The following is a 21852-nucleotide window of genomic DNA, read 5'->3' on the forward strand; positions in this document are numbered from 1 at the left end:
AAAACTGATTACTGTTTTTGGGGGGATTTGTGGGCTTTTGAAAACAGATTTCAGAGAGTCACAGTGGAAATAATTCAAATTGATGGGCCTAATCTATCGACATATAGTTGAATTATCTAAGAGATAAGAGGATATGGTCAAAAGAAACATTAAAATGCTCATTTCAATGGGGAAAAGTTCTCATCCTGCCTCCAAATGCTGTGTTTTCATCTTTATCTTCTCTTTTTGATCCGGTGTCATGCTCTTGCATCAATGCAGCTGCACACCTCCACAGTCGCTCCCCGGCCGATGAAGCATAGCATCAGTTCACGCAGAGCACACGCTTCAAGCTCCATTCATGTTTCACAATCGCTGGTTCAGAGCCCAGCTGTGCAGCGACCGACTCTGCGGAGGAGATTGTTCCTTTATGACCTCTCTGTCACAGGCCGACTTCTCTCAGCCTGAGGCAACCGCTGCCCCACCCAGCAGTCACTTAAATCCAATCGGCTGCGGAGACGGCGACTGAAGAAGGATACATCTGTCGTTCACTTTGTGAGAATAAAGCTCACACACTGATGCATCTGTCTGGGGTCTGCTGGACTGCGGTTAGTGATGGGCAGTCTGGCTGCCACCCAACTCTCCCAGGCCATAAAAGTGACCATTAAAATGACAGATCTCCCTTCCTGTGGCTCTTTCTGTCCGTCCCTCCGTGTCTTTCTTTCTATCACACACACTTTCTCTGTGGGTGTCTGGACATGCATCCAAACACCAGCGAGGGTGTTCCCGGAGCCTCTGTGACCCTCCCCTCTGTCACCCCCACATCCCCACACAACACACATGCTCAGGGAGTCAGTGCGTCCTCTCGCCTAGCGCCCTTTGACCCCCAGGGGTCGTAAGGAGAGGCACGTGCTAACAGAGGTCATGGGAGGGCTTGGGTGGGACCGGTGTTTGCTTTTTGGGGACTCCCAAGGGTAGACTCAGCGGCCACTGTCCAACCGTGAGGCCATCTCCAAGCCGGCAGATGTTTTCTATCCACTCACCCCCTCAGGATGAGCTTAGACAGCACATCCAGCAGTGGACATCCTCCCATTGTCTGCTGGCGTTCGCTAACACCTGTGACCTGAAATATCAACCGCCAGCCTTGCTGCTAACATGACTGAGTTAGCCTTTGACTGTCAGCCTGAGCCTCTCTGTGGTTTCATTTAAGCTCCTCCGTTCAATGCGGATCTGTGTCCTTGGCTGTGTGTGTGTGTGTGTGTGTGTGTGTGGCTGTGAACAAGCAAGAGGAGCATGTTGAGCTGGCGGTCTCCTCCAGAGCATGAATTCCACCTCCCGCCTGACATGTGTCTGACTTAGCATGTGATATCCCTCCAGTTCTCTATATTTAATCCCTTCTCTCTTTGCCTGGCAGGTAAAACTGCAAACATCAAGCTATTATTTCACCTATAACAGCTTTCATAAGCTAATTCACTTTTTGACAAGCCGGTTTGTTTTTACTGAAGCTCACATTTACCACATCACTCAAATCATCCGTGAGTTGATATTAATCATATGATAATTCTGTTTTAATTATGTAGATATTCTACATTTATTATTCAAACTCAACAGAATCGGTCTCATGCATCTCTGTCAGTTTTGGCCATATTAGACAATTCTGTGCTTTACGATTTGGATCCAGTGGCAGCGCTTACACATGAAGCAGTTAACCCAATGATGTAGTAAGGGCAGGGAAGTCAGTGTGTTGGATGGCTTGTAGCACCGCCAGTGTTCCTGTCGTCCGAGTAGTATTGACCAATCACATTTGAGCAGGCTTTGGTTGAATGCAAGTAAACAGTGGAGAGCAAAATAGGCAGAACACATTGTCTGAAATGCAATCTTGGAACCCATCAACTATTGTCTGACAACAATTAAACAATGACCGGCACACAAGAGGAAGACTTGGCCTGAATATCCGTTATCTGGATATCCGCTGGCTAAACTGGAAGTCCCAAATCACTGCCCGTTGCCCTCAGAGGCTAAATTGTTGACAGTAAGTACAATAACCAACAGGCTAACCCTAATCTTACCTTAACTCTATTATTAGCCACAATTTTTCCCAAACCATAACCGTCCTGTGGTTGCCATGCGTCGATATCGCAGAAAGCAAGATCATGTGATGTTTTGCAGACTCATCCAATTTTGATGTTGTTTTGTGGCAATAGGGGAGGGTCGTACAGGGGACCCATTTATCTATGAGTAAATCTTCCAGCATGTCACCTCTCCTGTCTCGTCTTTTCACGCTTAAGATTATCTTTCCTGTTGGTTAATTGAAAACTGTTTTTATACACACAGCCCATAATAAGCCCTGGAGAATGCTGCTTTGTATTCACATCATGAAAATGTGTGTAAATTAATAAATTAGCTGAAGGCAGGGGTGAGGGTTGAAGTTTGTTTTCTATGTCTAGCAGGTTGAAGTTTGTGTGTCTGCACGCCTCTGTGGGTTTATGTGCAAACATGTGTGTGTGTTTGTGTGTGTAGGTGTTAGAAAGATAAGCCATCTCTGGGAGGAGGAAAAGGACCGGGCAGGCGGAGTGTTTGTGTTTGTGTCTCCGGTCTTAATGACTTCAGCTGCTCGGGCTCCAGTGTCTGTCTGTCGGGGGAGGAAGGGGGAGTGTTAGCAACTCTGACATTCAAGTTAAGGAGACCATCACTTGAGGATATCGATGCACAGCTTGAGGCAGACCCATGCTGTGATTTAAAAGCGATTCGGGTAAACATGCACGCTCCCATCGTCTGTCTCTGGATTCCAATCTGCAGAATTTTAGTGCATCAGTGAACCAGAGCTAAACATGTTTTGTTTTTCATATCTGGCTGCTCTTGCTGATGACATATTGAAAACAGTGAAAACAGATGCAGGATCTTAAAGCTGCATGCACTCGGACGGCTCGTGTGCGCACGTCGTTTTACCCCTCTGAGTGTGGAAATGACATGTCAGTGTCAGCTCTGTTGGCTGGAGGAGGCTCAGATGAATGTCATAAGCCAATAAGTCCTCTATCGTGGTGTTTCCGTCTCCTTTTCAGCCTCACTCTTCCCAATCCCATTAGCTGCTGTTTGATCAGCGAAGTCTGATAGCGAAGCATGCTGGGTTTATATCCCGGGGAGAAGGGGAGGATACTCTTAAACTGGGTTTGAAGTTGTGTCGTTTTGGTCCTCAGTGGGGTTAAATCCAGGGGGAGCAACCCTCATGTGAGTAAGCCCCCTCAGCTGACACCCCCCACCCATTCTGTAACTATGTGTGCTTTGTGTCTGCGCGTGTTGACATGTTCAGTAAGTATTCTCGAAGGTCTGCCGTCACGTGCCACCCATTGATGCTGTCAATACACAGACCTCATTGAAACCATCCCCTCAGCTACTAAATAAACATAAAGGCTGACTGAAATGTTTCTTCTCAGAGTAGTTGTTCTTATTAGTTTATCAATCTGTATTTAAAGTGTGTGCAAGTTTTCACAAATGTTGTTTTGTGCTCTGAGGGTTAAAGCGCCTCACTTGGTTTCAGAACTTAGAGCGTCTCTAATCAGTATTATTAATGTATTAACAATTGATCAAATGATTATGTGTAATGTCAGAGGAGTTGCTCATAGTGACTAACTGTGCAGTTTCCCTCAGCTCTGCAGAGCGTTTTATCATATATCAGCTCATTGTTTTGGTCGTGGGGCCCACATCTGCCAAGATGTATTTGTTTTGGTTCATCGTTACTGCTCTCATCAACCTTTAGATTGAATAATTATGACTCAGTAAGCGACAATTAGACAGACATATCCTCAAATCTTCAGACAATGAGGACAATAATCCCTTGCATATCTGCAGTCTCTGTACCCAAATGGCAAGCTGCTGCGCGTTTCTTCAAATTAAAATCAAAATCTTTGATGGCTTCCCTGAACACTTCCCGCAGCACTTGAAAGAGCTTTCAGTGGGCTGCACGTTGACAGTGCTTGAGTAGCTGAAAAGGTAATCCTCCTCTGACTTGTGTCAAATTGAACTTCTTAAGTTTTAGCCAAATGTGTCTGTGCTCTTTTTCTGCCCTACAGTGCGATTAGCAAGAAAGTAGGCTAATCCAGAACGTGACTATAATAGCAAGACTAATGTATTGTAAGCGGAGGAATGTGGTGTATTTTAGGAATGCGTTTTTTTTTAGACCCAAATCTGAATGGCTTAGCAGCGAGGACTGTACTTGGCACGTTTTCAGCAGCGGCCGCTTGTAGCTTTCCTTTGACATCATGTCCATTGTGTAGCAGTCCTTTGTGGCGTCCACGTGAACTTTTGCTCCTTTTTTTCTTTGCGTGTTTGAGGTCTCATTTCATGGCAGCACACCTCATCAACCTGTCTCATTCAGCTCGCGTATCATATGTTCAGCTGAAGGTCTGGAGAGGTGAATGAAGAGTTCTGACCGCACATGATTTAGAGTCGGTGGTTGCTTTGGCTAAAAGTCATGCCGTGCTCCGGGCCCCGGTGCCGCCTCTGTGGTCTGTGGAGGAGAGTAATTACTACAGGGCCTAAAGCCACCAGCTCCGGCCTTTGGACTCTCTGCTTCCACATCCTGTAAGCAGCGGCTTCGCTTTTAAAAGATCTCTCTTCTGTTCTCCGTACAGCTCTTTTTCTCATGACCAGCATGCTGTGTCGTCACCCTCTCGAGGTCCTTTCATACGTGTAATCGACACTTGATTATTTAGCAGGTGTCCTTTATGGATTCAACGTGTCTTTATGCACCACTTTGCTTCTCCGTCACTCATCTTCTTTACTTTTCATCATCCTCCTCGTCCCCTCTTCATCTCCGCCGGCCCTCTCTTGAGTTTTGCCAGAGCGCTGCCTGCGCCTTTGAGGGAAACCTCCGCTCTTCCCAGTAATCACTACTTAAAGGGAATTCCTTCTCCAGCAGCAGGCCTGCAGCTCTGCATCTTTGAAGATTTGATGGTTTGATGGTTATAATTTGCTTAAAATAACACCAATAAAGTCATGAAGCTGTAAATGCCCAAATACCTAATGTACCAAGATGAAACACGATACAGCCTTTGATTTTGAAGCTTTCAAGAATGTCATGGGGGCATGGGGAATCAGTTTAGAGGTGTTGCTACAGATATATCTTTATCACATGTACATGATCCATTGGAAGAGGTTGCAGTGATGACTCCTATTCATACAGCCTGTTGATTATCTCTAAAACACAATGTAAACAGGCACTTTTGTGGCATTAAGTTAAGCTATAATCTTCTAATATTCTGCAATATTACGTGTTCTTGCCCAATGCAAAGGGCTTTACAAACATTACTTCACAAGCAACATAAAAGTGGGCTTTATGAGTAAGCAGCTGAATAATAAGAGGTATTAAGTCGGTACTATTATAACACGTCAGTAATGCTTCATGCCGAGGTGCATTGTTCATTCTTCAGGCTCGGCCAATAGGAGGAGGCGGCATGTTTCAAAAGCAGGGGAAAGCCCTGAGCATGAGTAACAGGCGAGACTCGCCACCTGAACCGGAGTCAAACCGCCCTCTTGTTCCTCAGCCTCCCACCTGCCCTTCATGTCAGAAATACCTGTCGTCCTCTCAGCAGACTCCGAACTCCTCAGCTGAGCGGAGAATTAGTTAAACCTCCCTCCCTGTCTGACCCTAAAGGAGAGGCAGGTGTGATCACAGTGGAGGCTCCAGCTGGCCATTTATATAGAAGCAATGAATGAATAGTTTTCAGCGTATTTACTGACACTCGGCTGTAGATTTGCATCGGTATGTGAGCTGCACCAGGTTGTGACTAATCTGTGACTCACAAGGAGGAAAGCCCTTCTCCTGCTGGCCTCTTTCTGTGTCATGTTGACACAACACAGCGGCCCGTCACTAATCTCCATCATACCTGACCCCCTCCATCGCAGGGTCAGATTTTAGGGTCATCACATGACCGTGAATGAGGAGCTAACAATCACAAGGGCCGATTTCGAGCTCTGCATTTGGCTGAAAGGCTGCGATTGCAGCTGAAACATGGACGTTCTTCCCCGCTGACAGGTTAAGTCGCATCATATGACGAGATCCCATCTGTGTTGGGTGATAGGTACAAAAGGCAGGTGCAGTTGTTAATAACAAATCCCTTTGCTGCTTGGGCACAGATTAAATGGACCTTGCAAGCCTTTGAATCCAGTCCACGACAAGAGCGACCTGTTTGTACACGGAACAGCATCGCGACCGCAACCTCCTGTCTTTTAATGGCCGAATAAACAAACCAGCAGACATAATAGTGCGGCGCTTTTGTCAAGGGAAAGGGCAGAGAGCTAGTTAAGGAAGGAGTCTGGCCCCACATGAAAAGAAACAGGGAGGAGAAGGGAGAAGGAGAGACGCCTGGGTGTTCCTCCAGCATTGTTCAGCCTTCTGCCTCTGAGGGACACCTGTCATTGGCTGGGCGGTTTACACAGGTGCCTTAACCCCTCCTGATTTGTTGGCCTTGAAAGGAGGCTTCAGTCAACAGGTAGCGTGAAGGGAACAATAGTGACGATCCTGAAGAAGAGAGGCAGAGAGTGGGAGGAGGGCGGGATGGCGAAACGGAGCAAAAGAGAAATGGATTCTGTGGAAAGCACCTGAGGGTTCGTGTGAGATAATCTGTTTGCCTTTACGCACAGTCCCACTTCGCAGGGTGGAGGGAGGCGTATCGGTGCTTTCGCGGCACTCAAGCTGTTGCTCAACGATCCCTCCCTCAAGAAACTCCTCCTCCAAGTGGCCCAAGCAAATCCAAATCATCCATCTTCAGTCCTCTCCGTTTCACCCTCTTCATAACCTCTGTCTCCATGGTTACAACGCTGCACCCGTGGCTTGGTTAACCGGAGGGCTGCGCAGTCCCGTGGTGTCTCATGGCGCTGGCGCTTTGCCAAGAACTGGCCCTAATAAAGCGATACTGTTACACCAACATCACACACGCCCTGCCTTCGAGAGCCAAGCAGCGAGGCTTGTTCCTACCACGTTGTTTGTGTTGACATTTGTGTGTGTGTGTGTGTGTGTGTGTGTGTGTGTGTGGTCTCGCTGCCAGGGGAAATGCCAAGTTCCCTCTCACCCTGTGTGGAATGTGGCAGGCAAAGCAGACCTGTGTGTGCGAGCGGGGGAGGTTGCTCAGGAGGGGGAGAAATGAGTGAAGCCTCGACAGATGAAAGAAAGAATTCAGTTTTCAGTCGACACGCCATGAGCACAATGTCTAAATCACGCAGGGGGATTCTGTGTCAGCAGCCTCCACGTACAAACTGAGCCGTACGCACGTCAGCATGTTCGTGTGTCGCAGTTTATTTCAGGGTTCCAGTTTCTGCGATTGTTAATGCAGCTTGGTAACCAACAAATGACCCCAGTTTGGATCAAACGAGTAAAAGCATATAAAAAGAAAAGCAGGTATTGGAAAATGTATAGAAATCAGAGCTGTAATGTAAAGACAGCTGCTGTGATTGATTGGTTTGTAGAGCTGATCATTTGGTCTGTGGCATGCCAATAATCTCTAAATAAACTTAAAATAGGTTTTGCATGTGCACCTGCTCTCCATTTTCAAACCCAGACACAGGTGGAAACCTGTTACTTTGCGCAATGGTGCTTTAATAACCATCTCTATTTAGAGTGAGGCGACCTTTCAGAGCCTGAGAATGTCTCTTGTTTCCCTTCCTCCTTTTAACTGTGGCCATGGTGATAAGGGGACAATGTGTGTGTTTTGTGTGTATCTATGTGTGTGCGTGCATGCATGCTAATGTGTGTGTGTGTGTTTGTGTGTGTGTGTGTCAGGGAGCTCTGTTTATTTCCTCTTCCTTACCAAACACTAAGCAAATACAGCTAATTGAATCGCAGCGTGTCCACTTTGTGTGTGTGTGTGTGTGTGTGTGTGTGTGAGCATGTGTGTGTTTACTCGTGTAAATGTGTTTGCAGAGCACTTAGAGGAGAGCTTGGCCTCGCTCTGGAGGTTGTTTTCAGTCGTTGAACAAGTAAAAATAGTTGCATTTTCAACCTGGAAACACTGAATTATCTTTTTTATGTTTTACTTTGACAACTCGCAGTGAGATGAAGACGAGTGAGAAACGATGAATGACCATCAAAAATCGAAAATTCTTCCAGTCCGCCAGGCTTTATTCATCCAACACTTTCAGCCTGAGGATTTTTAGGATTTTTCAGCAGAGTTTGTGTCTCTTCTGCAGCAGCCGGCACATAAATGGTCCAGATAAATCCAGAGAGACATTATATGACAGTGGCCAGGGGATCAGCTCTCTCCTTTATCTGTGCTTTCCTTCTCACAGGCTGGAATGTTAATGGTGGCTTTTGTGATGGGTTCAGTTTATCCTGTGTGACTGACAGGCTGACTGGCAGCTCTCAAAGGCTCCTAATGGGAAAGTGGAGTTAGCCGAGATACTTCAGCGTCTTTAAAAAGAATGAGAGCTTTTATGTGATTCGAAGCAGCCTCCGAGGTTAAACGGAAGTTCACGCAGCGCTTGTTCCGTTAAACGGTTTATGTAATGTTTCTGTTCACATTCTTGATACCAGCTGGTTGTTTGATGCGAGTAAACACGGCAAGCAAATCACATGCTAATAGAAACTGAGCCTGAGAAGTGGTATATAAAAGTTTTAAGAGCGAGAGGTCCAGCATGATGTCTCAATAGACGACATGTAGCTTTTCACTTGTTCTTTGGTGTATACATGAGCTGACCATCACGCCGCCTGGCAGCGCTTTGAGCTAGCGTTGCCTCCCATAACTCAAATCTATGGGAAAAGTCCAATAAGTAGGTATGTATGCGCATTATCCTTGTATAAAAACTGTAATAATGTCAGGCTTTAAAATCATCCCTGGCAGGTATTTTTTAATATCAAACACAAGAGTATGCTCTAAAGCCATGACTGGAGGGCCGACGCTAACAGCTAAAGGAGCTAAAGCTTTTCCCCGTCTGTTTTGCTGCGGTATTCTCGGCCTGAAGGCATCTTTTAGATGTAAGCAGTGATCTGTCGGGGCTTGCTGATATGCAGCGGAACCAAATGTCCGTGGAAATGCTTTCATTATTGAACAAAAACACCTTGGAAGACTGTAGCATGGCAGCAACCGTCCCTGCGTATGATAGCATGAAATGAGAGCGAATAACTTGTGTAAATCAGAGGTTAGCTTTAAGCTGGCTAGTAAGCATTTCCCTCCTCATTACTGCAGTGAAATTAAAGTATACAGCCTCAGGATGTTTGTACTGCACATATAATGCAAATTATTCTATGGGGTTGCAAATGAAGTATCAGTGTTTTGCTCATGCAGCGATGGTCCAAGTGTCTGAGTTAACAGCTGCTTTGGCTTTTTGTTGTCTCATAGGTTACCTGTCCAAAGTGTTGAGGAACTACACCGAGCAGGCCTGTGACGGAGACTTCTTGTCTGTTCGCTGCCCGCCCCGCACCACCATCACCGTCCAATCAGCTTTCTATGGAAGGAAAGGCGCCTCGGACCCTCAACAGTGCCCTCAGACATACCAAGCCCTCCTAAGTTCTTATAATACTCGGGAGGATGATCGATATTGCTCAGTGTCCACTGCACTACAGGTAGATAACCAAGCTCACACATCCCTGATGGTGTTTTGTATCTGAAAATTGTCCTCATGTCATCATTTTGGTTGCTTTTTTTGGTAACGAGCAGCCAAAATGTCTTCCTAAGCCTCTGCACAGGTCTGTTAAATTCAGGTGTCTCCCATGCGTCCCCGACCTGGATCTTTTTTTTTGTGCATTCCTCCCTCTGAGTGTCCTGTGAAATAGTCAAATCGGCCAAGGGTTATATTTTGGAGATCCACTGATTATGTAATGCTTTGTGATGATGTTTTCCGGCAAATTACACTCTCTAAAGGGGAAGCAGGCTTGTATGTTCCCATGACACAAAGCGATTTCATGGGGCCTTTGCCTTAGCATCCTCTCCTAAATTGGGATGTGGCTGGACTAGAACCCCCGCTTTGCAGCACCAATACAAACACATCCTGTTCAGCATTCATTCGGTTGTTTGCTTTATTCTTAGTCCCCCTGCCTTCTAGCGTCGAACACCCTCCGTTTCCATAATAGACAGGACAGCCATGAATGCACAGACACAGAGAGTGCATTGTGCTGAAGTGAGAGAATGACTGACTGCTGCGCCACCCACATTAGTACAACCCTGAAGAAAGCCATTGTGCCACCTGTTCATGACCCTTGATTTGTTGGTATTACAGTATGAATGTCTCCATATAAAAAGGCTCAAATCGAGGGTATCCCAACTGGGGCAACTATGATCGTTTTCATTATCTGTTAATCCAGTGATTATGTTTTCATTTGTCCGTGATATGTCCTTAAAGAGATGAAGTAGACATAAAGAGACCACCAACAGTTCAAAGCCAAAAACATTAGAGTAACAGTGATGTTAAAAAGCAAGCAGCAAATGCTTCAATTAGGCCGCAGCTAGCAAATATTTAGCACTTTACCTGATAAAGGACTTAAGTGAGTAAGTCAGTCAGCTAATTGGTTAATTGCATAATTGACCTAAACTATCTGGTTGCAGCATTCAGCTTTCAGCTTTCCAATACTTTTAATAGATGGTCTGTTACCTTCTTTCCCACTTGAGATCCTTCAAAACAGGTCAATAATATACACTTATATATAGATATATATATATATATATATATGAAAAAAGGCTAACTGTTTTCCTAAAACAGTCCAACTCTATACTTATCAGGAAAAGTCACCCACACAGGTTTAAATGGCACATTTATGAGGGACTATTTGTGTACAGTTGCAGATGAATAGACATTTGTTCCTCTTGTGAGTATTCACAGAAGCAGCGTGTATTTTGGACTGACTCAAAATAAACCACAGCACGCTTGTTGTCATAGAAGGAAAACATGTCAGCCAGTGCAACTGTGGCTCCTTGATGTGTTTTAATGGCTTCTGGTCAACAGTGGAGCTCTATGACTTGAGTTACGTGGGCAATGCTTATTACTGTAATGGGGTGCATTTATTGTTCGTCATGATCTTTTCATGGGATGTCACCAGACTTATCCTTTAGATGTACGACAATAGTGATAAAGATCACTCAGAGTGAGGGTCTGTTTATGTGTGTTTATGGGGGGGAAAGACGCAGATATCCCTTATTCCCCTGCTGCATTCCATGATCTATTGAAACAAATGCCTCTGCTTTATGTTGAATTCAGCGAAGGCTCTGAACAGAGAGTGGGATCTCAGTGCGGGACAGTGTATTGTGGTGGAATGTGCTCACCTGGTTTGCAGCCTGCTCGAGATGATGAAACCAGAGAAGCAAAATGATGCCAGGAAATGAGCGGAGTGGAGCTTTCCAGAGATTTCTTTCTCCCACTCTCTTTATTCTCCTACCTGCTCTTCTCCTCCATATTCCCATGGCCATAAGCAGCCTGTTTGAAGTGGTTTTAGGTTTGCCTGCTGCTGGTCTCAACATCGTTGGCTTATTGTCCCCCCCTCTAAACCTCTCTTTGGTCTTCTCCCGCTCTCTGTCACTCTTTCGTTCTTTAGAAAATGCTGGACGAGTGCCAAGACAGAAGGAGCTGTCAAGTCCTTGTCAACAGCCGCGTGTTTGGGACAGACCAGTGTCCTGGCAGCAGTAAATACCTCATTGTCTGGTACAAATGCAGACCTAGTAAGTCCCTCATCGCCTCATATCCTGACAGTGACACACATTTCTGTCCTTATCCCTGCTGGGATCTTTTTTTTTCCACACACCTCCACGATAAGTCCAAAATACACCATGGGTGGGGTCACTTCATTTGCACTTCAGACAATTATGACAGTAACAGGGAAAGGTAATCCCTGTCCACAGTGTGCTTTAATTGTGTATAGTTTAAGTTTTGCAAAGCAGAATGGAAAGGGGACAGCATGAGAAAGCTATGATAAAGTCAGGTTTGATTAGTCTGCTGATAATGCTGACTTTAAGAAGAAGAAGAAAGAAGAAGAAATCCTTTATTAGTCACAATTACATACACAAAATGCAGCGTTGGGGGGGAGAACTGCACACGCCATACATTTAAATGCATTTTATACAAAATACATGTGTTCTCTGCATGTTTTCCTCATTTGAATGTATTTCACAAAGCGATTTTAAGGTAATTGAAGGGTAAAGTTGGCATTATTCTGTTGCAGTCAGCCATAAACCTATTGGTTCCTACTGAAGATGCACATCGTTACTCAAACTGGAGTAATCACTATATATGTGGGGAACTATTTTCAGCAGTGGATTAATACACATTGAGAGCGCTAGTGAGTATTTAAGGCACCAGGATGAGTTGACTTCAAAGATGACAATACCCACGTTTTTCATAATGAAGGAATATGTCATCTAGTACGACAGTGTGGCTCGCTAATGTGTTTATGTAAGGCAGGAAAGGAGAAATATATATCAGGCTTTGGCTGTAAGGGCGTACTTGTTGCTAGGATCAATGAATTGCATTTGGTATTTTCATTAGATTTGTTGACAGTAGGAAAACTGTTGAATTTGCCTGTTAGCAAGTTATTTTAGTTTAACTTCTCATTTTCTGTCTCCAATCATCTAACCTTACTGTAAAGGCTACACTGGATGAAGCGTCTCAGTATGTGGGTTTTTCCTGTTTCTGCCATCTCCTGTGCTTCGTTTAAAAGGAAAAAAAAAACTCTTTGCATGCCTGTCTCTTTATCCCTCTACTTCCCGCTCTGTGTGAGCCAGGAAGCTAAGAGTATCACTCCAGAGGGGAGCCACAACAGTGCAGTAATCCCACCCAGATTCTAGTCTCCATTCATGGCTCAGCGCTGTGCTGAGCAGAGCCGCGCTGAGCTGTGCAGCAGTTCACACTAGAGTGACCAGAAGTGGGCATTAATCCACTGATCCCCCTGCCCTCCCCACTTTTCCTTCTCCACCAGACCCCGGGGCCAATCAACAGCTCTTTGTTCACTGTCACTTAACCAATGACTTCTCAGGGGAAGAGAGAAAGGCCGCATGGGGTGTTAGTGAGGTGCAACGGGCAGGTGTCACTGCCTCTGAAAGGAGAGGTGGATGGAGGATGGAGGAAGTGAAGGGGAAAGGGAGGGAGCGAGAGTGAATCCGTCACCAGGAGATACAGCACAGCGGTCCTGCCCCCTTTCTCTGCTCTCCTCTTTCTGCATTCCTGTTCCACTCCCCACATGGACGTCGAGTCGGCTGCTGTTGTGTTTTTATTTGCTGGCCAGTGGAGCTGCTCTGGCTGTCACAGGTCACTGTGGCTGGATGTGTGTGAGGAATGCCTCTGCATGGCTCTACATGTCCACTGAGCAGCTCTGCCTCTGCTTCTGCCTCTTTACGCCCAGTGACGCCTTTTGTCAGGCTTTCTGTGCTTATTTAAAGCCCCTCTTCAGAGGTTTGATCAAATAAAGAAGACAAAAGAACGATGACGAGACGTGAATGTGTGGCTGCTTGCTCAAAGATAGATTAACTGCAGTGTTTTAGGGATCAAATCACATAAAAACTTTATATATATTACATTTATGGGCTAATTTTTTTGTTATTTCAGCTCTATGTGCCTCAAATCACAGAATCTCAGCAGGTTTTTAGTTACCTGTTACATTGTGTATCCTCTCTCTCCCTATTTCCAGACGAGTATAAGAGTAAGGTGGTCTGCGAGGAGGAGAGGATGAGGCTGAGCTGCAAACGGGGGATGCAAATCGCTGTGTACTCCGCCATGTTTGGTCGAACTCAACAGGGCACCCTGGAGTGTCCCCTGTACCACAGGAGGGCCCCGTCAGTAGGTAAGCCCCCCTCACACTTTAACGGTGGTAGAAGAACAGCTCAGTGACTGAAGTTGCTGCATTTCATTTTGCCTAATAATAATGTCAGTGTTTAGTGGAGATTGGAATGGTTTGCACTACACAAAGTAGTTCTTATATTGAGATAAGATGTCACTAAATGTTGTGTAGCTAACTGAAGGAGCTAGCTAGCTGACAGAATTAGCATTATCTTGCTAATCTGTGACCTGAATATTTAAGAGCAACATAACTGACCCGTCACTTGATCAAAATTGTCCTTATTCATGATGTAAATTATTTTAAATTACATTTTACCTAGTTAACACAATATGCCTCAAAGTTAAAATTTTATGCTAATGATGTCTGTCTAATTGACTAGCTAAACAGCGGTAACGTTAGCATTATCAGGTTTCCTGCTCTGTGTCTCCATGTACTTAAATAAAACAAAGTCACAGCTAAATTTTTAAAAGATTGGCAGTTAAGTTCAGCATATAACTTGATGCTTCAGTGACTTCCTTTTTAATGTAGTTGATTTGTTTTGATTTTATGGCACACAAATGTTTCCTGCCAACAAATTTACACATTGTTAAAGTCTTTGTTAGCGTAAACATTTTAAACTTTGAATGGTGGAACTAGATTTTGTAAACCACTAGTTTGCTAATAATAATAATAGCTAGTAGCTAGCTAGCAGCTACTAAGCTAACTTACTAACTACTAGCTAGAATTTACTTAGGACTTAGTGAGGACTTTACACACAAACTTAGTAATGCATTTAAGAATAGCTAGTACAGCTCAGCCTGACTCCTGGTGCTGCAAGACACTTTATTCCTATCAGGCCCCAGCAAGATGCTTTGTAGTCATCTTAGCTGATCGTCCTCTTCAGAGGTTAATGTTTACATTAACATCAGCACTGTTTGCCATTATTATCATTTGCTTTTTCATAGCATCAGTTTTGGGGTTGCTCTGAGGTCAGGAGAGGAATGAGATTTCCTGTATGAAGACACAAGCTGGGAATGCAAATCAAGGCTGCTTGCGTTTTAATGATGTTAAAATGAGTCTCCTTGTCCTGCTAATGCGCTTATACATATTAATGGTTGGGGAGAGTGGAACTTTAGGTCGCTCACTGCTTTGGTTTGTTCTTTTTGCCAAGATTTATCCCAGCAAAACATAGGCACAGGCGTCGCTATGCATCCGGCAGATGGGGAAAATGAAACATTTTCATTAATGAGCTTTACATGTCAGCACTGGAACGCCTCTGAACCACACGGAGAACTACAAACGACACGCTCTCATAACTCCTGTTGAATCTCTCCTCAAGAATTTTCTTTGACTTGGCTGATATTGCCTTCAGATCCTTTTGTGGTTTGAAGATTTTATAATTCCTGTACAGCTTCTTTGCCTCTGATGCGGCAGAGCCTGCCACACCCATCCTCGATGGCAGCTCTTCACACTGTTCCAACCGGGGATTCACAATTTAACAATTTTTTGTTTTTTCACTTGGTAGCAAAGCATGCTGAGATATATAAAGCCACCACTCAAGCTCAGGTAGACACACACAAATACACATTGCCAGGGGAATTGGGGTGGAATGTAGATCAGGTGTCTCTGTCATCCAAAGCGCAGTGTTTGGCCTGCAGAAAGGGACAGTATTGAGTTCCCTCCAAGTATGCGTGTGTGTGTTTGTGTGCCTGTGTGAGTGCGTGGGATATCCAGATGTACCCTCGCCCTTGTTAAGGGGAATGTTAATGACTCTAAGCTTGGATCCATGACAAGTATTAGTATAACCATAGCTACCGTGGTGGCCTCTCTGCTGGGCGGCTCATTTATTTCGCTTTAGTCTGCGCTGCCTTTGTTTCGTTAATGTACAGAAGGAAATGGACACTGAGGTTTGCGCTTGTAAATAAGTAGCCCGAGCAGGTGTAGGTTAACTAGTGTGTGCACCTGCTTAAAGCTCTGAGGGAACAATGTACTACGCACATGCCCTGTGTACCGTCTTTATGACCGAGGTGACAGGACGGGGTCGAAAGGGTGACACAGGCGTCAGTCAGCGGGTAATCAGAAGCCTATATAAAGAGTGGCATTGTGTGAGTGTGTGTGTGTTATTGTATCTATATAAGCATATAGGGCTTTGAAGCAACCTCAGCCTGTCCTTTGCATGCAGGTGGACCAGGAATGTGCGACAGGTAGGTGTAGTGGGTGAGACTGGGCTGGTCTGATATCTGGTTTCAGACAGGATTAAATACAGTAGCTGAGTTCCCCCAGCTCTCATGGAAAATGGACTCTACTGTTACAGTTGTACAAAGGCCAGATTAGAGCAGAGGAGCAGCCATGTTTACTGTCGAATCACATGTTTTTCTTGTGCGTTTCCATCAACTGGACACTAAGACATACACAAACGCCTTGTTGTTCCTGTTCGCCTATTAGACACTGCACTTTACTGTCTCTCTATTGCATACACGCATACACACACATATGCATATGCACACTTCAACCACCCACAAACACCTCCTCGGGCTGTTCCAGACAGTCTAGCGGTGGCCTAGTGGGATTTCCCCTGTCAGCTCCGTCTTTCATGTGGCTTCCATGTCACCAGGGGCAGGAAGTGAGGGTGTCTTGAGTGACAGCTCAGACACACACCATTAATTATTTTAAAATGCCCCCCCCCCCCCCTCCCCTTTTGCCCTTGTGTTTGAGTTGGTGTTGTGCCTGCGTGCGCACGTGTGTGTGTGTGTGTGTGTGTGTGCTTGCGGCTATGCATGTCTGAATAATCTCGGGCTTGGCAGTCGCATTATGAGCAAGTTTGTTTTGTGCGTATTTTGATTTTATGTCTCTTTAAATGTGTGTTTAAATGTGCCTGTGAGGTAGGTTATAGTAATCTCCTAAACCGCACTGTCCTGGCAACCTCGCTGCTGCCTGAGGTGTGAGATCAACGGCTGAACCCACACAGCTGGTTGCACCTGCCCAGGTGAAATACTGCATGCGTAGTGCCAGTTAGAAAGGCATTACAGTGTACAGCAGCAGGGAATTGCTTGTATGCTATTTATTTTGTATTTTCTCTGTGTATAATCTCTTAACAGCTATATATGTTTTATCCTCAGAGTAGGGCTGCAATTCAACACCAGCCACCTGCCAAATAATGGTAGATTTTTCTTGTCTGAAAGCAAACCAATGTCTGGAGGTGCTCTTTTACTACAAACCATGTTCAGCGTGTGAATTTCGCAGCCCATTTGCCACCATGGAGAGCTGTAGGGGGTTGCTCGAACCCACTGCCCTGGAAAAGTAGAACAGACCAAAACAAGTGCATACACAGGCATGTGCACACAAACGTAAGCCCTCTTTGATCTCCTCTGTTCCTTGGTTTTGGGTTGGGGTGGGAGTGGTGGAGTCGGACAGGTCTTGGCGGCGATGGAGAATCCTCAAAGCAGAGGGGCCTGCTTCAGCCCTCCTCTCTCATCTGCCCCATTACCATCACACACACCTCTTGACATCTAAATAGCCCCCCATGCTTGGCACGCAGGCTCTTTTTTTTTTTTGATGGCCACTGCGCTTTCACTTTTGAGTATGTGCTTTGGACAAGGCCCGCGGTAAGATGGTTGAAGCTGTAAGCCCGGACTGGCTGGTCTCTCATCTGATCGCAGTAGCTTTTAAAAGCTGAGCATGCACAGCTGCAGGTCAAATTTAACACTTGGCTTTTGGAGGCCTGTTCCAGTTGTTAGGGCGCGAGCTGCTTCGTTGTAACTCAATCTGCATTTCTCTCCGACTTCGATGCACACAGGGCCGATAAGCAGCAGGATGTCAGTGTTGTTGTGGACTTTGCAGATTAGATAATATTCTGCGCAGTCCTGTGTGTTTAAACCTGTCCTGAAAGAGTAATTACAGTACAGCTGTAGCAGCAGTTGACAGATTTCAGTAACTGAATTCTTGGTGGTGACTGTTTGTCCTAAACCTCTCTGAAATAACACCCCTGATGTTTGTTTTCTGGCTTCACTGTGCATATGTTTTTCAGGATAACAGATCCACAGAAAGTTTAGGGCAGAGCGTCACCATTGATTGGAAGTCAGATGTGTTTGAATACAGGTTGTCAGTGATAACACACATGTGTAGTGTTGAATGTTTTGGTGCCTCTGATTCTAGAACTTACAAACAAATCTGGTGTGTATGCTTGAGTTCATCTGTGCAAGGGTGTTTGTGTGTGACGCTTTAAGGCTAGAACTTACTCACTATAAGTATTCAAGTATTGAATTCACTGTGTTACAATAAAATGAAATCCTACTGAAAGTGAATAGGCCATTTACAGTAAATGTGGGTGTGGGTGTGTGGTTTCAAATTCATTAATGGCATTCACAGAAAGCACTTGGCGTGTGCAGGTCCATTCACCCTATCACGGCATCTGAAAGTCGCTTTTCTATCGTACAAAGACTTTTAATCCCGCAACAATGGCTTGAGCCTCCCCGTGAAACGATACGTGTCACAGGTGAGTCAGAGTAGAAGAGGAGGAGAGGACTTTCGACAAGTTTGTCTGCCCATTGTCTTGGAAATTCCAGGAAAGGTGTGCGTGGGTGGAATACCTGGAGGACTGTCATGGACTGTCTGCGAAAATTATCTGGGAAAAAGTCTCTGTGGCTGTACTGTATACTGTGTTTGTGCGTGTGTGAGAGAGTCGGTTTGTGTGTCTGGATTTATACATGCTCAGGGCGTCTTTGTCTCAGGGCAAATACACAGAATCATTCCTATGTTTCCCAGGCTTATATGGAACAACATGGCAAAGGCTCCCATGTCCCTGCTAACTTAGGGCTGTGGGAAACTTGGGAAAATAGATCCACTCCCAAACACACAAGTGCTGTCCTGTAAATTTGTTTGACATTCTTTTCAGTCCACCAGCATACACTTACCCTACCCCTACTCTTAATATAAGGGTTCTGTGACAAGTGAAACTCAACAGCATCCACCACAACACACCAGAGCCACCAGGTAATGATGTTGTTGTAACGCTATTGCTTTGTAAAATTATGGCATTGTGTTAAAATAACTCAGTAGAAATGGGCAAACTCACAGCAAGGGCACAGCCCGCGGCTGATGCTGATTTTTTCGAGAAGGCAGAAAGTTCGATATGTGACGGATGATTGATGAGGCAAAAGGAGCTGAGCGGCGGAGAGGTGCTGCTGGTACGGGGCGGCGTATCAACACACACTTCAAATGCATGAAAGACAGAGAAGAAAACATGAGCGGAAGGTTACTCGACCTGGAAGCGCTCCGCAGTAACTTTAAGAAGCTGTGGGTGATCAACCGTAGGTCATCTAAAGAAGCTCTACCTTTGTGTTTTCTTGTTTACGGTTCCTCTGTACGTGACCTCAGTCTGTGATCATTCATGGGTCAGAGTATGTGTCCAGGAAACTCCTCCCTTTCCCTCAGTCACTGTGGACCTTCTCTTCTGAACCATAGGCCTCCCCTTGTTGGGCATGTTGGAGGCTAGAGGGTGGGTGCACAGGCTCGGAGGTGGTTGAGGCTAAAGGTTAGAGGTATCAGGGGTTATTCATGCCTGTTCCTCTGTGTGTGTATGTGTGTGTGTGCGCACAGAGAGAGACTGTTGTATGCTTGTCCTTCTCTGGTAAAGCCGCTAATGAGCGCCAGGGGAGGTCAGACCCTGAGGAATGCTCTTTTAAACTGCAGAGAAATCCTGCGTGTGCGTGTGTGCATGCACATATAAGCATGGAGAACAAGTGGACAAAGAATAAATGTGTGTGTCTCCGTCCTCTTGTCTCTATCTGTCTCTGAACCCCCCGTTTCTCCTCGGGCCCCCCTGCTGTACTAATCACCCAGTCAGGGAATCAAAGCTGCAGCTAATGGGGGCCTGTCTGTCAGTGGGTTCCCCTGTCAGAGAGGAACGTTTTCAGCGTGGCACAGCAGCTCAAACGAGCCCTCTGGGGAGGAAAAGAGAGAGGGGGTACAAATTAAAGCACATCGGGCAGACCAGAAGGTCACCGTGCTGCAGCATCTGTGCATAGACACTGATGCAGATGCACGGTTTGTCTGAGGGATAATACGTTCAGTGCTTCCTTGGTTCAGGTTGTACAAAGCTGCTGTTCAGCCATTGTTTTGTTTTTCTTGTTGTCACCCTGTAGATACACTTTGGCACACTGGCATTTCAGTCATTTTATTTACTTCTCTCTGATAAAATGGCCCTATCGAGTGTGAGAACACCCATTTTTATCTCACTCGAATGAACAATCATTCGGGTTGGTTATACTGATATAACCACATTTCTGTCGCACGTGTACTCACAGTGGTTTTTATTGTATTGCTTTATGCAAACTGACGCAGGCACGTTTCAGACATGTTTCAGCAAACAAGCAAACATGTGTGCCTGTGTGGGGCAGCAGTGTCGCTCCTCAGCACGAGAATCTGTTCAAAGAGTGTTTTCTTGAACCGCTTTTGCAGGTAATGCGTTGTCCTCATCAGTCACCATCAACGAATCCGCTTGTGCTTTAACAATCAGTGGGAGCTTTCTAACCTTTGAGGTGTCCGACTAGTTATCCAGTTACACTCACTGGTTCCCACAGGCTTCCGCCTCATTGCATCCTTGTTGGGAATTCCAGTGTGTCGGCTCCAGCTGGGGAGTGTCCGGTTGCCCCTTCGAACCGACTCTGATTCAGGTTCACATTCTTCAGAAGCTTTCGCCACATTGTCTTTGATCTGGTTTCGCTACAAACGCAGTCCGTACCAGGAAATAAAAGTGTGCACAGTTGTGGACCATTCAGTGAATGAATGTTGACACTGTGCATGACCACTGGATTGCCCTCTTTCACTTCCTGACTGGGACATTTGCCCCTTGACCTGAGCCATAATTTGTTGCGTGTTGACGTGTTAGCCAAGCCTTAACCGACCTGTTCGCTCTTCCTTTCTGACCTCTCTCTCGCCGTCTCTTTTTGGGGTCAGACAGTGTGAAATCACAGTGTCCACTTTCAAAGGCTCATGTCCTTTTGTTGTATTTTAGGGGTTTGGTGGAGCACCGGGGGCCCTGGGAGGCATCCAGGTGGAACCCCGACCCATCCACATTCCCACAAGACTCGGCAGGAGGTTCTTCTGACTTTATTAGTGCTCCTCACACCTCAGTTTGGGGTGTTACATTATGAGCTCTGAGAAACGCTCTACAGTTTGCGAGCGCAGCAGGGCAGCGTTTCATCCTCTGTGGTCCTGGTACTAATGTGAGATCTGTCCGTCCACGCTCCCCACAGGAGGAGAGCTGCAGAGGAGAGGGTCTGGAGGAGCTGGTGGGTGCTTAGCGATGATGTATGAGAGCCACATCCATTACTCTGTCTGCTCTCCATACACAAACACTCACAGATACACACATGTTGGATCAGGTATCCTTCAGACAATGTGAGGCCCCAGTAAGGTTTCTGTATGTGGGTCTGATGTGGACGGAGGCTCCACCACGGGAGCTGAGAAAGCCTTTATGGGACAGAGTGTGTAAGGTGTGTGTGCGCGTGTGCATGTGTGTGCGTGTGCGCATCTCTGTTGTGGCTGACAGAAACTCTTATAATCCTTTTGTGCCTGAAGTGCTACTTGTCCATCAAATGCTCGACAACAACAACTCAATGAGAGACTCACCTGCAGTCAACACATCTTAAATAAGAATATTACGTCATGCAAACTCATCATCAGATGAAAGATTGTTCATGCATGAGCACGGCAGTAATACAAACTTGATAAATGGATCTTTGTGTCTCTGTCATCTGAGCAGGAAAATTAACCGTTAGGCAAACTCTTATGTTTAATATCTTCTCAAATTAACAAATAAAATTAAACAAATGTTCAGGAAAATATGGATAATTATTATTTATTTTTGCAGGTTCTTTTTTAATAATTTTATGAGCAGTTTATGAGCAGTATTTTACGGAGACGTTTCATTCATAGAATGGCTAAAATCTTAAAGGAAAAAGTCAAAGAGATTCATTTAAACCAAACAAACATTATCTCACAAAGGTTAAGGCTTCCAAATTACTGGAATTAAGTGTAGCAGCTGAACACTGTCCCCATTTTAACTATCAATTATTTTGATTATTGATATTCATTTGCAGATAATAGACCATTGAATCCGTTTCTCCTCCTTGCTGTCTCTC

The 21852-nt window shown here is 45.4% G+C and overlaps 1 protein-coding gene across 1 annotated transcript in view; it reads left to right on the forward strand.

Moving 5' to 3' along the window:
• Window positions 1-21852, forward strand: part of LOC139348170 (protein eva-1 homolog A) — a 68250-nt gene that overhangs the window by 9270 nt on the left and 37128 nt on the right. Inside the window, exons 2-4 of the mRNA XM_070988125.1 lie at window positions 9309-9532; window positions 11495-11618; window positions 13580-13732. Coding sequence (XP_070844226.1) covers window positions 9309-9532; window positions 11495-11618; window positions 13580-13732 — 501 coding nt within the window. The remainder of the gene's footprint in view (window positions 1-9308; window positions 9533-11494; window positions 11619-13579; window positions 13733-21852) is intronic.

The sequence above is a fragment of the Chaetodon trifascialis genome, chromosome 19 (genome assembly GCF_039877785.1).
Source record: "Chaetodon trifascialis isolate fChaTrf1 chromosome 19, fChaTrf1.hap1, whole genome shotgun sequence".
Lineage (NCBI taxonomy): Eukaryota > Metazoa > Chordata > Actinopteri > Chaetodontiformes > Chaetodontidae > Chaetodon > Chaetodon trifascialis.